This window comes from Pan paniscus, chromosome 8 (genome assembly GCF_029289425.2).
Source record: "Pan paniscus chromosome 8, NHGRI_mPanPan1-v2.0_pri, whole genome shotgun sequence".
NCBI lineage: Eukaryota > Metazoa > Chordata > Mammalia > Primates > Hominidae > Pan > Pan paniscus.
In genome coordinates, this window is record NC_073257.2 from 139,209,432 (window position 1) to 139,229,619 (window position 20,188).

The following is a 20,188-nucleotide window of genomic DNA, read 5'->3' on the forward strand; positions in this document are numbered from 1 at the left end:
AGAGTCTTCCTGCGAGCAATTAATCAGTATGCAGATATGCTGAACAAAAAATTTCTGGATCAAGCCAACTTTGAGCTACAGGTAAGAGAAGAGGTAGACACGACCTTTGTGGAGAAATCATGTTAAAACAAATTGCTGGTCCGAGCCAATATCTTACAGTATTTCTAATCCTTGAACTTAATTGGTCTCCCATCCAAGATGCGGAAACGGAATTTGTAGTATGTACTATTGGAACCTGAGGAGTGAAAATTATGCCTTTGGAGTATTCGCTTAATTTAGCAAGGAAAGAGATAGAGTTGTTTCAGAGAGAAGCTATTGAATCAGAGTGACAAGAAGGGACTCTCCAAGCAGGGAGGCCACCAAGTCCCAGTGTGTGTATCTGCCAAGATTGTCTCAGCCCATCTTACTGTGGAGGGAGGATCAGCAGAGGAGGAGACCCAGGTCTGCACCTCGAGCTCAGCTTGCTTTTGTAACTCTGTGTTCCCCCCATATCCTCTCTGGGCCTTGTGCTACTAGCAGTGGCTTTTACCAGGCCAGAGACCCTGCCCCCCAGACCCCATGGTCCATCAGAAATGCTCCTTTGGTGAATGCAGTGTGAGAGAGAGAGAGAGTGTGTGTGTTTGTGTGTGTGTGTGTGTGTGTGTGCACGCATGCATGCTGTAAGGATTGATTTTGCCTGGCCTGATTTGTGTGTGTGTGTGTGTGTGTGTGTGTGTGTGTGTGTGTGTGTGTGTGCATGCATGCTGTAAGGATTGATTTTGCCTGGCCTGATTTCTTACTGTGCATCCAAAATGTGTGGCTCTCACTTCCATTGTACTCTGGATGTGTTTCTGCTAATAATGATTTTATCTGTCATTATTATTACTTAGTTTATTTTAGTAAAGTATACAAATTTTTGAAAAGCATGCAGATACAAATGGCATGTTTATTTCCTGGGCAAGATGATTCACTCTCTCAAAAGGAACCCGAAGGATTTTTGTTCACCCATTGGGTGATCCAACCCCAAAATAAGTTACCCAATAGCAGATAATAAGTTTACCCAATGCTCTTTCATTTGCATTGCCCTTATTTTTATAATTTTTTAATTTTAAATGTTTATTGTATTGGCATTACAGGATATAATTAGATAATATATCAGGTGCCATATATCTAAACATGTTACTTGTTTATAAAATTTTTTATCATTTTCTCTGCTGAATGCCTGTTTTCATATGTCATAATAACATACTTTCTCTTTATACAATATATATGTGCTGAATATCAGTTTAGCAGGTAAAATAGGAAACATTCCTTCCTAACCCTTTGCTGCCTCTCACTGCCCCTCTGCAGGGATAACTTTTAACTCATTGTTCTGAATTCTTTGTCACACTTTCAGCATTTATATGGGCCTGTGTGTGTTTTCTTTTGGCCTTTAACATGAACTGGATCATACCCTGTGTTTTTCAGCTCTGTCATATTCCACGATATGAATGTACCAACATTTATTTAGCCATTTCTGCACTGATAACCTAGAGGCTGTTTCCAGGTGTTTACAATCACAGGCTGTGCTACCGTGAGGGCTGTGATACATGTGTGTCTTAGTACATGCATTGCTATGGAAAAGGTTGATCTCTAGGCCAAATGATATGACATTTTAAGTTTGATGGAAAATGATCAATTTCCTTCCTAACATGATTTTAGCAATTTGCCACCCCACCAACCTTGTTTGAGAGCAGCCACTTTCTATCTAGAATCTTCTTCAACACTGATTTCTTTAAAATGATTGATTTTTGTTTTTATTGTCATTTTTCTGATGATTATTTAGGCTAAGAATACTTAGTGGCCATGTGGGTTTCTGCTGTGAATTCTCTGATCATTTCTTCTCACATTCGTATTTGGCTGTCTTTTTTATAAGTTGGAATTCTTGATATAGGCTAGGCATGGGTTTAGGCTTATCATATAGAAATATTTCATTTTTCTGTAGTGAAATCTGTTATTTCTTTTACAGCTATCTGGTTTCATGTTTTACTTGGCAAATCTCTCCTTGCCTTAATATTATATACTTCTAAATTTTACTGTTTTGTGTTAGTTAGGATCTGCTAATACCTGTGTGGTTTTGTGTTTTTGTTTTTGTTTTATCTTTCAGGTGTTTAATCCATTTGGGATTTCTGTAGTTAGTATAGGGGTAAGGATCTAACTTCACTTTTTCCCACGTCATTTCATGAATAGATGACTCTTTCCCCAATGATTGGAAATGCTACAATTAACATAATTATATATGTATGTGTGTATAAATTCCATTTTCTGTGTTATTATCCTAGAGGCTTAATCCTTATACCTTTGTACCCAGCTAGCAGAGTCGCTCCTTTTCCACTCGTTTTCTACTGCAGAATTATCTTGGCTGTTTTTGTGCATTTCCTGTTCCATTTGGAGTTTAAAAGCAGATAGCTGAGTTTCTCTTTTAAAAACATACTGCTTGGATTTTAGCTGGAATCCCATTGAACTGATAAATAAATTTGGAGTAAGTTTATGGTATTTGAGGGAATACTTTGCAGTATTTTTTTCCCCATCTCATACTAGACTATTTAAGTATTTGTTTTGCCATTTTTCTGGTTTTTTTTCTAGGTCAGGTCTCACACATGACTTGCTGGGTAGATTCCCGTGTGTTTTAGTTGTGGCTGCTCTGGTGGGGGAGCCTGTTTCTCAACATGTTGGTTCTCCCTGGCTTTCGTCCTGTTTCATGAGGATGGCCCCTTGGACTCTCACCGTGAGCCCGCACACCTTACAAGCCACGTGCTTCAGGGCCCACATCGAGCGTCGCCCCTTGGCAGGTGTGACACACATATTTATTGTTGTTTGAGGAGGGTTTAGCAGGAATCGCTGCCTGCTGTCGGCTGCATTCTGAGAGTCACAGTCAGGGGCCCATCTAGCCTACGACCCATGTCTGCATGTACCCAGCACAGATCTTAATTTAAACACCACCGTCACCACCATGAGTGCTCTGGCTCAAAGGCAGCCCTGGTCCTATGTAGGAAAAGAAAGAATTAGGAGTTGGTGAAGCTGTCATTTAAAAAGAAGCATTCGTGTTTTGTTGTTGTTGCTGTTGCTGTTGTTGTTGCTGCTGCTGCTGCTGCTGTTGTTGTTAAAGGGAGCAGGTAGAAATGAAGATCTGTTGTGGGTCCTTGCAGGCATGGGTCCTATTCTGGCTGAGCCCCTGACCATGAGTCTCAGAATACAGGTGGCTGCAGCCAGTGATTCCTGCCGGTGCTGTGGCAAGGCTGAAATCAGTCCCAAAAACAAAAGGAACGACTTGTATTTTATTGACTGGCACTCCCCTTTCTTTATAAAGGGGGCTAAAAAAAGAGAGCCCCATTGTGGGCTCTGAGGTTGGGGGTGCCTGGCTCAGACCCCCATCCTGCTTCATGTGTTACCTGTAGCTTTGGGCTGGTCTCTAAATCTCAGCTGCGCAGTGGGGATAACAGCACCTACTTGGTTATTCTGTGGTAATCACATGAGCTGGTGCATCACTGTAGAAAGTGTGCTGTTCATGGGAAGTGTTAGATAAATGCAAGCCCAACAGACTTTTCTCAAATCCTGCAGATGCTCTTAAATTTCCCCTTGCTTCTCAGGTAATTAAAAATAGAGTCAATATAATGTTCACCCTTTATTTTTATAGAACTCTTTGCAGCTATCTCCTTTGATATAATACATATTATCCCTGGTTTGTAAATGAGAAAACTGAGACCTACAACTTTCTTCTTCTAAAGGCCATGGTCTTTTAAACCGCATATATGTAGTCCATAAACCCTTGAAATATGGGTTTATTGAAACAAGAAATGTTTGATCTTTTTACATTTGTTTTCCTTGTCTAATGTATGTATGATTTGGGGGTAAAGAGTCCTAAATTATGGAAATCTATACTGTTCTTAAGTGAGGAGCTTCATAATTACATTAATAAAAGCTAACATTGGCCAGGCATGGAGGCTCACACTTGTAATCCCAGCACTTTGGGAGGCTGAGGGAGGTGGATCACTTGAGGTCAGGAGTTCAAGACCAGCCTGGCCAACATGGTGAAACCCCATCTCTACTAAAAATACAAAAATTATCCAGGCGGCCGGGCACGGTGGCTCACGCCTGTAATCCCAGCACTTTGGGAGGTCGAGGCGGGCGGATCACGAAGTCAGGAGATTGAGATCATCCTGGCTAACACGGTGAAACCCCGTCTCTTCTAAAAATACAAAAAATTAGCCGGGCGTGGTGGCGGGAGCCTGTAGTCCCAGCTTCTCAGGAGGCTGAGGCAGGAGAATGGTGTGAACCTGGGAGGCGGAGCTTGCAGTGAGCCAAGATTGCACCACTGCACTCCAGCCTGGGCATCAGAGCAAGACTCCGTCTCAAAAAAAAAAAAAATTATCCAGGCATGGTGGTGCACACCTGTAGTCCCAGCTACTCAGGAGGCTGAGGCAGGAGAATTGCTTGAACCCAGAAGGCAGAGGTTGCAGTGAGCCGAGATCATGCCACTGCATTCCAGCCTGGGCAACAGAGGGAGACTCCATCTCAAAAAAAAAGAGCTAACATTGATGAAGTTACACATGCTCTGTACCGCCTTAAATCCTGTGCATATATTTACTTCTTTGATCTTCTGAGCACTCCTATAAGATAGATACTCTTGAAATTCACATTTTATCCATGAGGAAACTGAGGCAGAGAGAGGTTAGAGTCTGAGTAAATGGCAGAGCCGGGATTTGAATATGTGCACCGTGACCTCTGAGCCCACACACTAAGGCCTGAACTACACCGTGGGTGGCTGGTTAGCAACATGTATAGAGTGAGTGTGGGTTTTTTTTTTAACTTTTCAGAAGTGTGTGCTGAGCAAATGATAAATGTCTGAGAGCATTGTTGAGATCCTATATCAAGCTGTTCAACAACTTAGCATCTCCTCCTTTTTGGTTTTCAGCTGTGGAACAACTACTTTCACCTGGCTGTTGCTTTCCTTACTCAAGAGTCCCTGCAACTGGAGAATTTTTCAAGTGCCAAGAGAGCCAAAATCCTTAACAAGTAAGTTCTCATCTAGCTCTGAAACTGCAGGCAGGAGCCTCCAACTCTAATCGCATAATTTTCATGTCGTTTCTAAGCCAACTTGATACAAATTGAGATGTAATCACGGTGTAATGAAAGGGTGGTTTTAAATCACCAATCAGGTATTGCCTTTTCTAACCCACGAATCAAGATCTAAAATTGCAGGACTCATCCTGGAAGGTTCCAGGTCAGTGTAATCCAAGACTATTAGTGCAACGCAGAATTTCAGCTTCCGGAGATAATTCCTTTTGCTATGCACTATTCTGATGTCATTTCACATGTGGTTGACTTTATTGCTTAATTCTTCAATTCGAAAGGAGCTTCTGATGAAAGCCCTTGGCTCTATTGGGATTGTTGAACAAGACTCACTGGGGAGTTAGAGCTATCGGGGTTCCTTCTTGGCAGCAGATAACCCCTGTCTTCTTCCGGGCAGGAGCTTTGAATGGACTGAAGTGGCACCTTCTATCATTGTAAATAAACCTCTCCAAAGCTCCATGAAAGCCGAGATCCTTGCCGGCTCCTCCAGCTCTGTAACCCCAGTTTGCATCATGCACTGCTCATGACTCAGTATCAAGAAGCACCATTGTTGCATGGGTTTCCTTCCCCTGTTTGGACACCCGGAGGGTCTTGCTTCGTCTCTTTCTGCCTCCGTTTCACTAATTTCTCACTGCTGTCGGTGTTCCTTTCATAAGTCCTTTTGAGAAGAGTTCTGAAGTTGCTTTGGTGTTGCCATCAGTCTCTGTCATTTTATAAATACCTCTGCAATATCTCGACTGTTCTAAGGCTTGGCCAACTCCATGCTGCTAGCTGAGGTTAGAGATTCCAGAAAGAGTTTCAGAAGGTGGCAGCTGCTCTTATATCCTGTGAGTCTGTATCTCACTTTCAAGGCAAATCCAAAGCACATCATCTCTGGAGAGTAAGAATTATAGTCATGAGCTGGGCTCTGGTGCTCAGCCAGTAGTGGTAATACCAGCTACTTGGGAGGCTGAGGCAGGAAGATCACTTGAGCCCAGGAGGTCAAGGCTGCAGTGCACCGTGATCATACCTGTGAATTACCGTGCACTCCAGCCTGGGCAACATGGCAAGACCCCCTTTCAAAAAAAAAGAAAAGAAAGAAAGAATTATAGTCACGCACTGCATAACCACAAACTACATGCTGTATTTTTACTGTAACTTTTCTTTGTTTAGATACACAAATACTCACCATTGTGTTACATTTGCCTGTGGTATTTATTGTAGTCACATGGTACATTACAAACATGTTGTACAGGTTTGTAGACTATTAACAGTAGGCTATACCGTATGGCCGAGGTGTGTAGTAGGCTGTAGTATCTCAGTTTGTGTAAGTTCACTCTGCAGTGTTCACACAACGACAAAATCACCCAGTGACATATTTCTCAGAACATATCCCTGTCATTAAGCAAAGCATGAGTATATTTCAGCAAACCATTTACTCGGCCTGTACTTTATGTCAGTGACTTTCTAAGCATTTCATGTGCATTTTTCTTCTATAATCATTAAAAAGCAAAACCATTCCTTAGGCCCTCGTATCTGCCCTAGTTTCTAGATGAGGAAGGTCACACACAGTGACCGAGCCACTTGGCCAGTCCCACACCTAGAATGTGGCAAAGCAGCATTCTAATCTAGGCGATTCAGGGCCCACGATTTTCACCTGGGCTGCTTTTAGAACCTTCGAGCTTTTGGTCTGCACCTATCTAAGTAAAGATCACCTTTCACCTGGCCATCTTTCCTTCAGGCCTCCTCAGCTGGGTGATTCCTGCCTGACAGCCATCTGTGTAAACAGTGATCATTGTTCAGAAACAAGAAATGCACTTGCTGAGCCAAGCACTGAGAATGGTGTAGGCAGAGTGGGTGCTCGCCTGTGACTACCGAAGCGGCACGCAGCAGCTGCAGCCCACCACCTCGGGGCCTGCACAGGTGTCTGTCGCTCGTCCTGGCTTCCAGCATCAAGAGACAGACTTCTCCAGACTGCATCTTCTGGAGACTGTCTCAGCAGGGGTGTGGGCTCCTGCTTTGTGGAATGCACGCTCCCTCAGGGCCCAGGGGAAGGGAGGGATGGTGCTTTGTAATTGTTGCTGTTCTTGTTGCTTTGCCTTTGTGCTGGGAATTGTAGTGCAGACGGTAGTGACAAACACACACAAAGCACAGTGCGGCACAACGCACTTCAACGCACTGTAATCCACCAGGTGCGGACACACCTCCTTCAGCACACACCCCTTGTTGTCCCGTCCAGCAAAAGGACAGCTCGGCCACAGCAGGTGAAGCCACCTGCCCACATGTCCAGCGCCCGCTGTGGGGTGAAGCTGGGACCCGAGCCCAGCCCCAGCTCCTGACCTTGGAGATGCCTGCGGGAGAAGAGAGGTGAATTTAAACTGGAAATCTGCCTCAAAAGAGCTGGCATCTTCTTAGTGGTGGGGCCGAGCACCCCGCAAGCCCCAGCAGGGCAGCTGTGTGCTGGGCCCTTCCTTCTGTTGGTGTGAGTGTTAAGAGCCTAAGGCAACATCAAGACATGCACTAACAGCGATGCGGTGGCTCATACCTGTAATCCCAGCACTTTGGAAGGCCAAGATGGGAGGATAGCTTGAGTCCAGGAGTTTGAGACCAGCCTGGACAACACGACAACACCGCCTTCTCCACAAAAAATACAAAAATTAGCCAGGTGTGGTGGCGCGCACCTGTGGTGCCAGCTACTCAGGAGGCTGAAGCGGGAGGATCTCTTGAGCCTGGGGGGTCGGGGCTGCAGTGAGCCATGATCACACGACTGCGCTCCAGCCTGGCTGACAGAGTGAGACCGTCTGTCTCAAAAACCAAAACGAAAAGAAAAAAAACATTAACCTCGAAGGGCCTTGGCTACTAAAGAAAACGTTTGCTTCCCACGTAGTGGCGTGGATTCAGAAGCTTCAAAGCCACGGAAAATTAAACACAGCCAGCTGGTGTCGCCCCCTCAGGAGCCACCCAGGGCGTCTACCTAGGGCTTTCGTATTCTCTTTGTCACAACGATAGCAACAGGAGACTCTGGATTTCCCCCAGGAAAGTCCCCAGGCAGTTCAGAAGTTGTCTTTGCAAGACACTGGCAGGACAGCCTCAGGGCTTTGTGCTGTCTGAGGGGCCTCTCCAGGGGCATGAGTTCTGCTCTGCTTGTGGAGGTGACAGGAGATCCAGGACAAAGCCCCCGGAGCCTGAGATAAGGCTGCCTTGACCTTCAGGCCGCGCGGCACACACGTGTGGAGGGTCAGCCCTATTTGTAGTCTTCATGCCACTTGATAAGCCTTCAGCCCTTCATAGTCCATTTGCAAATTTTATTTCTAAATAGCAAAACCTGCATAAGAAATACATGACGATGTCCTACCCCAATGCTTAAATTTTCTCAGGCACATACAGTGCCTAGAAATGTGATTTGTTTAAAATTGTCTGCGTAAAAGGGATTCAGTGCCCACTCTGTGCTCAGTCGGGCCATGGTCCCGGTGCTGGGGACAAAGACACAGACCTCATGACGAAGAAGGTCATGGTCTAGTGGGGTAAATGGAGAAGCAAAAATAATGAGTGGAGTGGGGCATGCATGGAGTGGTGACGGAGGGCCTTGGCAGCCCGGAGACAGCCTGTGGGGCTCAGCCGTGGGAGACAGAGGCCTCCTGGCAGCTTGGGCTTCCCGGCTGGGTGGTGAAGGCAGCTGAGAGGTTTGCTACGGGACATCGAGTGCCAAAGGGCATGTCACCATCTACGTATGAGCAGAGACATGATCTGGGTTGTCGAAGTGTAAGGGAGCAGCTTGGAGCTTGGGGCAGGGTGTGGGGGCTCGTGGTCTGGGAGTCAACCTCACACTCTGGGCAAATGATGGGCGCTGACTTGGAGCCCCGTGGAGCATGATGCATGCACCTGTCTGTTTCTAGGGGGAAAGGCATGTGGTATAAAGGTGGAGCCATGACACACCCACTTAGTAGGCTCAGCACTGCCTCCATCTGGGGCCTGTCTCTTACTCTAGGGCTTGTGAATCCAACCTAAGGCATCTGAGGGAGCATCCCCAACCTCTCAGCCTTCCCTTCCCTTCCCTTCCCCTCCCCCTTGCAGCTCCTCACCTCTGCTTGGTCCACAGCTTTGTGGCTCAAAACAATAGAAATTCCAGCATCAGGAAACCTGCCTGCTCCATCCTCCTAATGACTGAGGTTGGGGAGATAATTAGGATTTCCATTCTAAAGACATTCCCCAAAGTGCATGGGAGTAAATAAAAGAATGCGCCATACCACGCAGAGAACTGATTATGTCAGACCCAAATTGAGTATGAGATTCGCCAGTGTACCACAAAATAAATAACCCCTAGGAATCAAGTCCATAATATGAAAATTTAACTGGCTCAACCTTCAGACATCCTTGGTGCTAGTGACTCCCAAGGAAGGACAGAGATGTCAACAGAATTCTAACCCTGACCGGCAGCTCTTCCTCCCATCCCAGCCCCCTAGCCTTTTTTACATTATTGAGGCTCAGGAAATATGTCTAAAATGTAAAAGGGATGACTTTTGATTAGCAGCCAGCTTGATAATTTTGTTATGTAAGACACGTGCATCCTGGTGTCGGGCAGTGTGTTGAATGACTGCAAAGGAGCTTCTGTGTTCAGGACCGGAAGAGGAACAGGGTTCATGAATTGGGCCTCCCACATATCTAAGCATAAAATGCTCACTTAAAATTTCAGCGCAAGAGGTTAAGTTTGATGGCAAAGTCCAGCTCAGTGCAGAGAGACCATCCACAAAGACCTCCCCACCTGGTCCCTAGGCTGTTTTCAGTTTTGGCAGGGGTGGGGGGGTTGTTTTTGTTTTTGGTTTTTTGTAATTATAGAAGTCTGCAGTGTTCTAAGAGGATAGGTTTCACAATTGGACCAAAATATCCCCATCTGACCAAACACTGGGTTCTGCAGAATCTTCTCCAGAAGATTATGTCAAACTCTAGATACTACCTTTAAGGAAACTAACAGGAAATAAACATGCCGTGCATGCCATTTTGCACCGTGACCTAATCAGAAGCTGCAATTGTATATTCCTGATTATAACAGGAGATACGATCAATTTAATTTGTGTCTGTGCTAATTTTTTTCAAGAGACTGAAATTATTCAAAATTAAATTCACTTATTAGAAGGAGACTCAGGGAGTTAGACTTAACAAGTGGTGACCTGTGCCAACTTCAAGTCAGAAAAGCTCACTGTGTCCCACATGCACCGGTGGTGTTGTTTTTGAGGTCCCACCCCCTCTCACCTCTTTAGGAACCCACCAGTCTTTCCCATGAAGTTAAAAATGCCTCACTCCAGCCATCAGCTCCCTCCAGCTTCCTTTAGGTCCATCTCAGCCCTTTCCTTGTCTCCTTTCCCCACCTCCCACCCACTCCGATGCTGGCTCCGGGCACTGCATTCCCCCAGAACCTCAGCCAGGTCCTGGCTGCCCCCAAGCAGATGGAGGGTGTTCAGCCCCCTAGATGCTCTCCCCACATCCTCAACATGTTTCTTCTTTCCCTCCATCTCAGAACATGCTTTTCTTTGCTCTCAGGACTCTCCTGAGCTTTTCTCCAAGCTTTTTGGTGTCTGCTCTCTCATGTCAGATTCCTACCCCTGCACCCCAGCATCAAGTGGCGGTGGGGGTTCCGCACACCTTGGTCTTAGGCCTTCACATTCTATTCTCTTTCCTTAGGAAAGCATTTTTCAAACTGCAGGTCTCAACCTTTGATTGGGTCAGAATATTCACTTAAAGGGCCATCATATCCATTTCCTAGGCTGGTCTGCCGTAACAGTGAACACAAACCGGGTGGCTTGAATTGACTGTCTCACAGTTATGGAGGGCAGAATTCCCAAATCAAGGTGTGGGCAGTGTTGGTTCCTTCTGGAGGTTCTGAGGGAGAAGCTATTCCCTGCCTCTCTCCTGGCTTCCGGTGGCTGCCCTGGTCTTTGGCATTCCGTGGCTTGTGGCTGTGTCACTCCAATCCCTGCCCCATCTTCCTGTGGCCTTCTTCTTTGTGTCTTCCTATGTGTCTGTGTCTCTCAATCTCCCTCTCCTTATAAGGACACAGGTCACTGGATCCAGAGGCCACTCTACTCCAGTATGACTTCATCTTACCTTGAGTAGTACATCTGCAAAGACTCTATTTCCAAATAAGGTCACAGTCATGGATACCAGGGTTTAGGACTTCAACATAGCTTTAAAGGAGACACAATCCAACCCACACTAGTCATGACCAATAGACTTTTCTTTTTTCAGTGAAATAGAATCTAGGAAAAAATATCAGCATTCATTGCAGGCAGTAAGGTTAAGCATCATTTCATAAAACTTTATACACATACATGTATATTAATATATGTGCTGGTTAATACATGTATTTGTTATGTCAGAAAAGTTTATGAAACTTAAAAAAAAAGTGACGGCGGCGGGGGTGCTTTAAAAAAAACCTGCCTCCTGCAGCCTCTGCTCACAGTGCATCCCCCTCACCCCCTGGTCTCTCAAACAGGAGCCAGCTCTGTGTTCTGTAGCCCCCCCGCCACCAGGCACTCACCTACTCCCTCCCTGCCACAGGGCCTTGGCGCCTGCTGGTCCTCCTGCCCAGAATGCTCTTCCCTACCGTCTTCGTCCAGATTTCATCTCTCCTTCTTCAAATCTCAGAGCAAATATTATTGTCCTAGAGAACTCCTGCCAGAGCCAAGCTGAGCCCACTGTTACATTTTCTCACAGTTCCCATGTTTTCCCTATAAAGCCATGATCCTGGCTTTCGCAAAAACAATTCCTCTGTGTATCTATACATGTTTATCTTGTGTGATTATTTTATTAATGTTCGTCTCTCCTACCATGCTCATAGCCCACTGTGGTTTGTGAGTCTTGTCTGTTCTCCATATCATAGTAATATTAATATTCCAATATGAATATTCATATTTCCACATTAGCTTTGTGTCTGGCCCAAGTGCTCAATAAATGTTCACTAAATGAATCGATCTAAATGACCATTGCAACCATGAGAGGAATATTGTGCCCAGCCTGAGATTTTAAAGGAAGGACCTAGCGTGGCTCCAGTGCTTGCCAGATAGACAGGGACATCATCACTCTCTTGTTGTTCACAAAAGCCTAGGATTGAGCACCATGCACCATTCTCGCAGCACTACAGATGAGGAGACTGAGGGTCAGAGTGGTCAAGTAAATTGCCTGGTGTGCTTAGATTCAGGCTCAGGCTGGCCTTACCCCTAAGCCTGAGCTATCACTCGGGGGTATGTTTCTTGGAGTGAAGGTGCAAGAAACCAGGTGCTAAGATTAGGCCACAGGGACCAAATTCACACGATTTTATGTCCGGGTTACAGCCTGGATGTGGGATCCCAGATCTCCCTGGGCGATAGGAAGTGTGCCTCCTAAGCATAGGTTCTCCTGCTCACTCACACCGTGGGTGGGCTCAGGTAAGAAGCTCCAGGCAGACCACAGTGACCCCAGCTCTAGGCCATCCTGGCTCGGTGGAGTCGGGCATGTGTGTTCCCCACTGTGAATCTCAGCTCTTATTGAGAAAATGGGCACAGAAATGTCAGCTTGCTCAGCTCATAGTCTTATTCCAAAATCAAGTGAAAGGAAAGCACTTTGAAAGATGCGACGCTGTGTCGTGCTGTGGAGGCACGGAAAGTCCCTGTCCTGGGGGTGCGTGCTGTGGGTGTGGGAGTCTGAGGACTTGGATTCTCTACTCTCCTTCCTGCTGAGGATGGCCATGTCATTTTGCTTCTCTCCTCTATGACTAGTGCAGTCTCCTCGGCTGTTTATTGCTAGAGAGGAACTTAGTTATGGTCCCCAGGGCTGCCACCAGCCCGGGGTTCTGCTTCCAGGCAATAAGCTTTATTAGCCCTACGCTCTCAATTATCCTTTTTTCCTCCTCCGTGGGAAGAACGAAGAAATGGCTTGGGAAGCCCCCTTGAGATCTGGTGACAGCTGTGACTTTATTTGGGGATTACTCTGGGGCATGTATAGATTCATCAAAGCTCCCTTCTTATTAAAACCAAGGAAAAGATCCCTCTCACTGCCAGGGACCTCCAGCCGGCCCTTCCCCTCACAGCTCCCCACTCTTCCTCACTGCCGCTGCTCCAGGCCGCTGCTCCCTTGTCCTATTTGACAATTAAAACCCGCATCTTTAGCACCTTGATGCCCGCAGGCCCGGCTCTCCTGAGGGGTGGGCTCTTGTATCCTTGCTAATCCCCCAGTTCTCAAATACTGCCAGCAACTGTCATCTTCCACCTACAGGACAGTAAAGTCTATCTGAGCATGGAAATCCCTCACCCCTCAGCCTCCTTCACCACCCAAGGGAGAAGCGCTGTGCAGGGAGGCGGGGAGGGGTGGGGAGCATCCGGGAGGGGTGGGGAGGAGCGGGGAGGGGGAGCCTCCGGGAGGGGTGAGGAGCATCGGGGAGGGGTGGGGAGCATCGGGGAGGGTTGGGGAGGAGCGGGGAGGGGTGGGGAGCATCGGGGAGGGGTGGGGAGAAGTGGGGAGCATCGGGGAGGGGCGGGGAGGAGCGGGGAGGGGTGGGGAGCATCGGGGAGGGGTGAAGAGGAGCGGGGAGGGGTGGGGGGGGGCAAAGAGGATGGGGAGGAGCGGATGCACCTGGCCTCCCAGATCCAGATTGTGGTGCCAGCTCTGGAAACACGGCAAGTCACTCCTGAATTACCCAAACCGCAAGTGGAAAATCCACTGCACCTGAGTCTCCTGTACTTTAGGATGTCTGAACTTTAGGATTTCCCTGGGATCATTATCATTCTAATCATTCTGGGACCTGAGAGAAGTAACTGAGTCGGGGGCCAGCAAGGCACAGACACTGATGAAGTTCATCCTAGCATTGGGCCGTTTTTTTTTTTCTTGAGACAGAGTCTTGCTCTTTCGCCCAGGCTGGAGTGCAGTGGCGAGATCTCAGCTCGCTACAACCTCCGCCACCCAGGTTCAAGCAATTCTTCTGCCTCAGACTCCCAAGTAGCTGGGATTACAGACATGTGCCACCACGCCCAGCTAATTTTTGTATTTTTAGTGGAGATGGGGTTTCACCACGTTGGCCAGGCTGGTCTTGACCTCCTGACCTCGGGTGATCCACCTGCCTCGGCCTCCCAAAGTGCTGGGATTACAGACGTGAGCCACCGCACCTGGCCTGGGCCTTCCTATTTTGAGGGAATCATCCCAGAATGAGAAGAACTCTGTGTAGCTGGGATGTGAGAAGCATGTGCAGAGCTTGAGTGGGTCAGTACATGCTAGGCCAATCCCACTGTGAGCATTTCACCTCTGCTGGGGGACATGGGCGCAGGGGGTGTTTGTGTTCAGGGGGGCCACCTCTTTCTGATGCCACTTTCCTGGGCTTGTCCAACACCTGCTTGGCTGGAAGGGGACTCACCCACCTGCACAGCGAGAACCTCACCAACCTCAGAGGAAAGATTAGAACAGGGCTTCGCCACAGTTTTGCTTTCTGTGTGTCCCACCCCTGGGAAATGCTGCAAGGACGTCAGCCTGCCAGGTCACCCTGCAGCCAACTGCATCCTTTCCCAGCCCTGGCCGCAGCAGCTGCTGGGATCCCTTTGTCATTAGTGCAGGAGCAAAATGGGAATGGGGGAGCCAGCACTACAAGCCTCCAAGCAGTGTTCAGGTCCTGTGTTTCCTGGGCAATTGGGGGCGTGAGTTATGCAGGGCGCTTTCCTCTCTCCCACCCACCCGGGTCCAGTAGCTTTGCTGCCTGCGTGCTTTCCCCAACCATGGACGGGCCTCTCCTACCGTGGCCTCAATGCTGGGCCGTCTCCCCAGCTGAGATGCCCCCTCCTTAACCGAGTCTGCCTGCATCAGTGCTCACCTGGTTTAGGGCTGCGCTTAGAGCTAGCGTGTCCTGGTAGGGAGTGGCCTAGGCTCCAGTTCCTTTTCTTCACCAGCACTGTGGGCCAAGGCGCATGGCCTCCCACGCACCGCAGCAGAGCTGCCAGGTGAGATTGATCCTCTGTGGTTGAGATGATCACTCTTGGCTGTAGCCCACTCATGCCGTGAGTGACAGACAGGTGCTTAGGGCACCAGAGTCTTCTCTAATAAGGTGGCAGCTGGCCGCGGTTGTTGATTTACCGGCCAGGATCTTCGCCTCAAGAACCACAGTGCACTCGTCTGTAATCAGTGCTTTCCTTCTCACATCTCCTGACACGAGGATGAGCAGAGCAGGCTCGATGACACAGCTGCTCAACTGTAATCCTGTATGAAAATTTTGCAAATTATTATTTTTAATATAATCAGCTTTTTCCTTAGGCAATAAAAGAAAAAGTTAAATTGCTCGCAAACTAATAAAGGTTTATCTTCTGGAGCATCAAATTCTGTTTACTCATGAAACACACACCTCCTCTATGCACCCATCGAGAGGAAAATTAGCATTTATTTTCCCTGATAAACAAAAACAGTGGAAGATTTGTTGGCATCTTTTGGTGTTAAGCCCTTCCTTACATTTAGAATGACATAGAGGAATGCAAGAACTTTGGAAGGGGTCTGCCCTGACTCTGGATTTAATTTTAACTTTGGAAAGCAACCTGTTGTGTGCAGTAGGATGTTATGTGGTGTCTGCAGTGCCTAGACGCTAACAACATGCGTGGAACCAAGCTCCCCCTTGGGCCCAGGAGCCAAGAGATTGAAGAAAGGGAAATGCTTTCATGACTCTCCACAAGTTCCTCCACGTTCCCACCGGGGGGAAGATGTTGTGTAACCCTCAGTGATGAGAAAGTGAGATTTCCCCCAGCTAGATTCCTCCTCGTTTGATTCCTTTTGGTGGCAAGAGAAGTTGAAGCTTTGACACTCTCTTTATTTGCCTCAGTGCTAGAAGGCTTTAATTGCACTTAAAAATAATCCCAGTCCAATTTTCAAATGCTTTCCAGAGTGATTCAGCGTTTTTCTTTTCCCTGATTTCCAGGTACGGAGATATGAGGAGACAGATTGGCTTTGAAATCAGAGACATGTGGTACAACCTTGGTGAGTAGCCTGGATGTGGGGGCATGGTGAATATCTTGCATCCCTGGTGGGTCATGGCACTGGCCGTGTTCATCAGTGTTGGGATGTCTTAAGATCTTAATGGCTTCTGTTCCTTGGACAGCAGTTGCTACTCTTTGTAGTAACTGTTTTCAGGAATTAAGAGATAGAAGACCAAAGGCAAGGAAAGAAAATCTCACGGGTGGGGCAAAAAGAAAAATCCACAGAGCACCCTCTTGTGTTGTGTGGACACGTGGCTTGGAGCTCCTCCCTCCCTCAGTTGCCTCAGTTCCTTCTGCGTCAAATAGGAAGCTCATCCTGCTGTGACATTTGCCATCACTTACCATATTCAGTTTTACAGACTCTGCCTTCTAAAGGGTTAATTCCCCTCCTCAAAACCAGATCTTGTATTTAGGTACGCTGCCACCAGGTGGTGGCCGCCTAACATGCTCCTGCACTCAAAGCAGTGAAGGGTCTGTGTGTGTATATGAAATTAATAGGAGTTTATTTGTAAATTAAGTAATTTTTTCCAACTACTTTTATCACGAACAGTAAGAATAAATTCTCTATTAAAATTTTAACCAATGTGACATGTAATTCTTATAGATAAGCCCCTTCAAGAAATCAATGACTGACAATAACTTGGTATCTTCCCAGCATCTTTACAGTACCCTCTAGGAATCTGGCCTCACTTCTCGTTGAGATGAAGCTCTCTCTGGCTCCTGCCCTCAGCCCTCAGGCTTGCTTTGTGCCGAGGTGTCCTAGGCCATGGGGTGCTGGTGGCCTTGCCTCAGTCCTGAGCAAAGCATCAGTTGCTTTTCTGTCCCAGGATCTCCAGGCCTCTGCTTCCTTCCTTCAAATGGACACAAGAAGGCTGCATTGGCTTGTTGCAAGAAACCCTCCACTCTCCCCTCTACCTCAGAGAATCTTTTCCTACTAGAAGGAGGCAGGGGTCTGTCCGCATCACTCTGTTAGCCTCGTAGCATTAGGGTTTCACTTGTTGCACCAGGGTTGGGACAACTTAGCTGCACCCCAGCCTGCTTACCTACTAAGCAGCTGTGACTCCCTGCAGTGGCTGGAGAGCATGGCAAGAAAGAAGCAGAACCCAGCAAGCCACGCTTCACTTCTAGCTCACTGTTTGCTTTTGCATCTTCCTTGCCATTCTTTGGTTTGACATGAGGCCCAGTTAGGTTCTCAGGAATGGAAAGCCACAGCAGATGCTCCTGGGTGGGGATGAAGAGCGGGTCAGAGTGGCCCTGTCTGCCTGTGCCCTCCCAGTACAAAGAGAACCTGCACCATTGCATCCTTTCTGGGTGTCAGTCCTGGAGTCAGTGGAGGACCCCTCGAGGAAGCTCTGTGCTAGGTCTCTGCACATGATTTTGCTGCAGTAGCTCCTATCTCCAGAATCTGAATACTGGGTCTCAGCTGTCAAAGGGCCTGCTGATCTCTGCAACATGATACCTACCGGGCACCGTCCTGTCCTTGGCCTTCCTGCCATCCCAGGGAGGAAGGTAGGGGCTCTGGGCTCAGAGTCAAGAGAGATGATAAGTCCCACCTTGAAGTTTTCATCCTCTCCCACTCCTGCCTCCCCGTGAGGCCTGATTCACATGGCTCAGTCTTTCTGGGCCGTTAGATAAAGTGGTTGGACTGAATTTTTCAAGAGCCTTCCAATCCCAAAACTCAATAATTCTATGACATATATATACGATGATCTCAGTAATAACATGCTAAGGCTTTTAGAACAGGGAGGAGGACCATCCGTGATTCATTCCAATTGATCTCTCTGTGTTCTTTGTTAAAATCCTGCTCTGACAGATGCATCTGACGGCAGGCCCCACGCCAGGCAGGGACCCAGTGGGGTCCCATGAGAGAGAGAGAGAGGCAGGAGACGGGGGAGGGCTTTCACAGCAATGGCATGGAGGGGGGCTGTTCTCTGTTGGAACTCAGTGAGTCCAGGACTTTTATAGGCACCAACGTTCATGAAGGAGGTGATATGAGCTCCACCTGCCACAGTTGGGCTCTCAGGGCAGACCCCAGACCTCTTCTCTGGACACAGGCTCTCTCTGAGGCCATCTTTTACCCTGGCCCCTCCTAAAAGAGTGAGTCCATTTTCTTCTGTGTTGTTCCATTTCAACTCTAAAGTATAGACAGGGAATTGCCTATTTCCCGCAAGAGGACACTTGCACATATACTTTCAAATGAAGGTTCTCATTCTGGAATGGCTTGGTAACATTTCACATCATTTATGATAATTAGAGACACCACCCTAGTGGAGGATCTGATGGGTCATTACATACTGAAATGCTTCCTTCTCCCCGTACACAGCTGCAGCCACCATTTGACTCACCCTGGCCCCTGAGCACCCCCAGGATCCTCCACTGCTCTCCATGTGCCAAGGTCATTGCCTAGCACCAAGGGAGCCTCTAAAACTCAGCTCGAGCCACAGCTGGCCAGAGGTCACCCTGACTGATGGGTGCTCCTGCCTTTCTAGTTTTCTGATTTGGGGTTGTTTTTGTTTTTGTTTGCAAGTATAGTTAATGTCACCTCTGTAGTCCCTGAGATTGATCACCACTGAAAGTGGCTCCATTTCAATTTGTGCTACGTGCCATGATAACAATGAAGGAAGGAAAGGCGGGCCCAGAAAGGGTGAGTTTCTCCGCGTGCCCTCTCCAAGTGCTTGGGCAGGCCTGGCCTTCTGAGGATACACTTGGGTCTGACACAGAGCACTTGGTTCTCTTGACGTTATCTGTCATGCTCCAGATAGGCCAAGTCAAGCGACAGGAGACTTTTGATTTGGAAAAGGTTGCAGTGAAGTGAGCAAGCTCCCCCCTTCCCTCCTATCAGTGGCTGATTTGAATATGGTGATTAATGCATGAGGTGTGTGTTTTGCAGCTTTTTAGCCAAGAACACTGACTGTGGCCTGAGAAGCGGCCAGGAGGTCAAAAGTAAACCAAAGCCAATTAGGGTCAGGGACTTGGAAACAACAAGAAGTAACAGTCAGCCACCAGACTTGGGTTCCTTGCTGGTAAAATAAGTTATCTTTCAAAGTGAGGGAGGTGATCTTAAAAGCACCTGCAGCCCACAGGATCCTCCCCAAGCAGCCCCTCAGGATGGCTAAGGATAGCGCCACGGGGTGGCCTCCTTCCTGCCATGGTGCCAGGTGCCCCAAGTGTCTTTGCCAAGGCTGTCACACTCCAAATTTATGACAGCACATCTCAGTTTCCCAGGATGTATACAATCTACTTTCTACGTAGTTTTTTTTTTTTTATTATTTTTACTTTTTGTAAATGGGTGCAGGTTTGGGAACATATTGGCAGGATGATAGCACCGACTCTGCCAAGAAAATAGAAATGGAAATCAGATCTATTTATCTGCTTACAATTAATAAACTGTCACTTGAGCAGACCTTCAGCTGAATGCTCCATGAGTCTCCTCCTTGAGTCTTTCCAATAGTATGCATGGCCCATAGAGAGGAGCATCTCAGCTCTTGCCTCCTCCTTGCCCAGCCTCAGAGCGAGGATCTGGGGTCTGTTTTGCTCAATTTAATGCAAGGGCAAACACGGCATTGCCCCGTGGGACAGAGTGATGTGTTTCTTTCCCTCCCAAACCTGTCATATTTTGAGTCTGAAAGGGGAAATCAAAAGCAGGCTCTCTCTCAAAAGAAAAAAGGGGGGAAAATGTGCTTATTTACCCAGCTCCTGAGTTATTTATCAAAGCGCACTCTGTGCAGCAGCCTGCCGGAGCACCTGATCTCCTTGCCTGTGCCGCCTCGATTTACATTTTGTTTATTACATCTAGCACACTGGAGCGAGCACTAGACCCAGCCAGCCAGAACGAATGTGCTTGGAGCAAGATCTTTATCCACCGCGTTGGGTTTGGGATATTTTTCATGCAGGGATTCCCTTCATGGGTGTTTTTTGGCGACTGGGCAAATTGTGTGCTTTTCATTAAAACCCGTATACATTGTGGCCTAATGGGTTTGGCCGGGTGGTGGAAGCTTTTGCTCTGCCTGCTCTTGTGTATACAGAGATTTTTCTGGGATAAGTCTATGTTTAATGTCCCAGATTTTTGAACACCAGTGATTGCAAAGAGATAATTTAAACACCCACAGGGAGGCTTCTGACTAGGGAGGCCTTGGCTTCGT

The 20,188-nt window shown here is 47.6% G+C and overlaps 1 protein-coding gene across 6 annotated transcripts in view; it reads left to right on the forward strand.

The window, feature by feature from the left end:
• Positions 1–20,188, forward strand: part of DOCK1 (dedicator of cytokinesis 1) — a 561,485-nt gene that overhangs the window by 438,821 nt on the left and 102,476 nt on the right. For all 6 annotated transcript variants that reach the window (XM_063607571.1, XM_034931700.3, XM_034931698.3 and 3 more), the window contains exons 30-32: positions 3–81; positions 4,934–5,034; positions 15,989–16,047. In XM_063607571.1, coding sequence (XP_063463641.1) covers positions 3–81; positions 4,934–5,034; positions 15,989–16,047 — 239 coding nt within the window. The remainder of the gene's footprint in view (positions 1–2; positions 82–4,933; positions 5,035–15,988; positions 16,048–20,188) is intronic.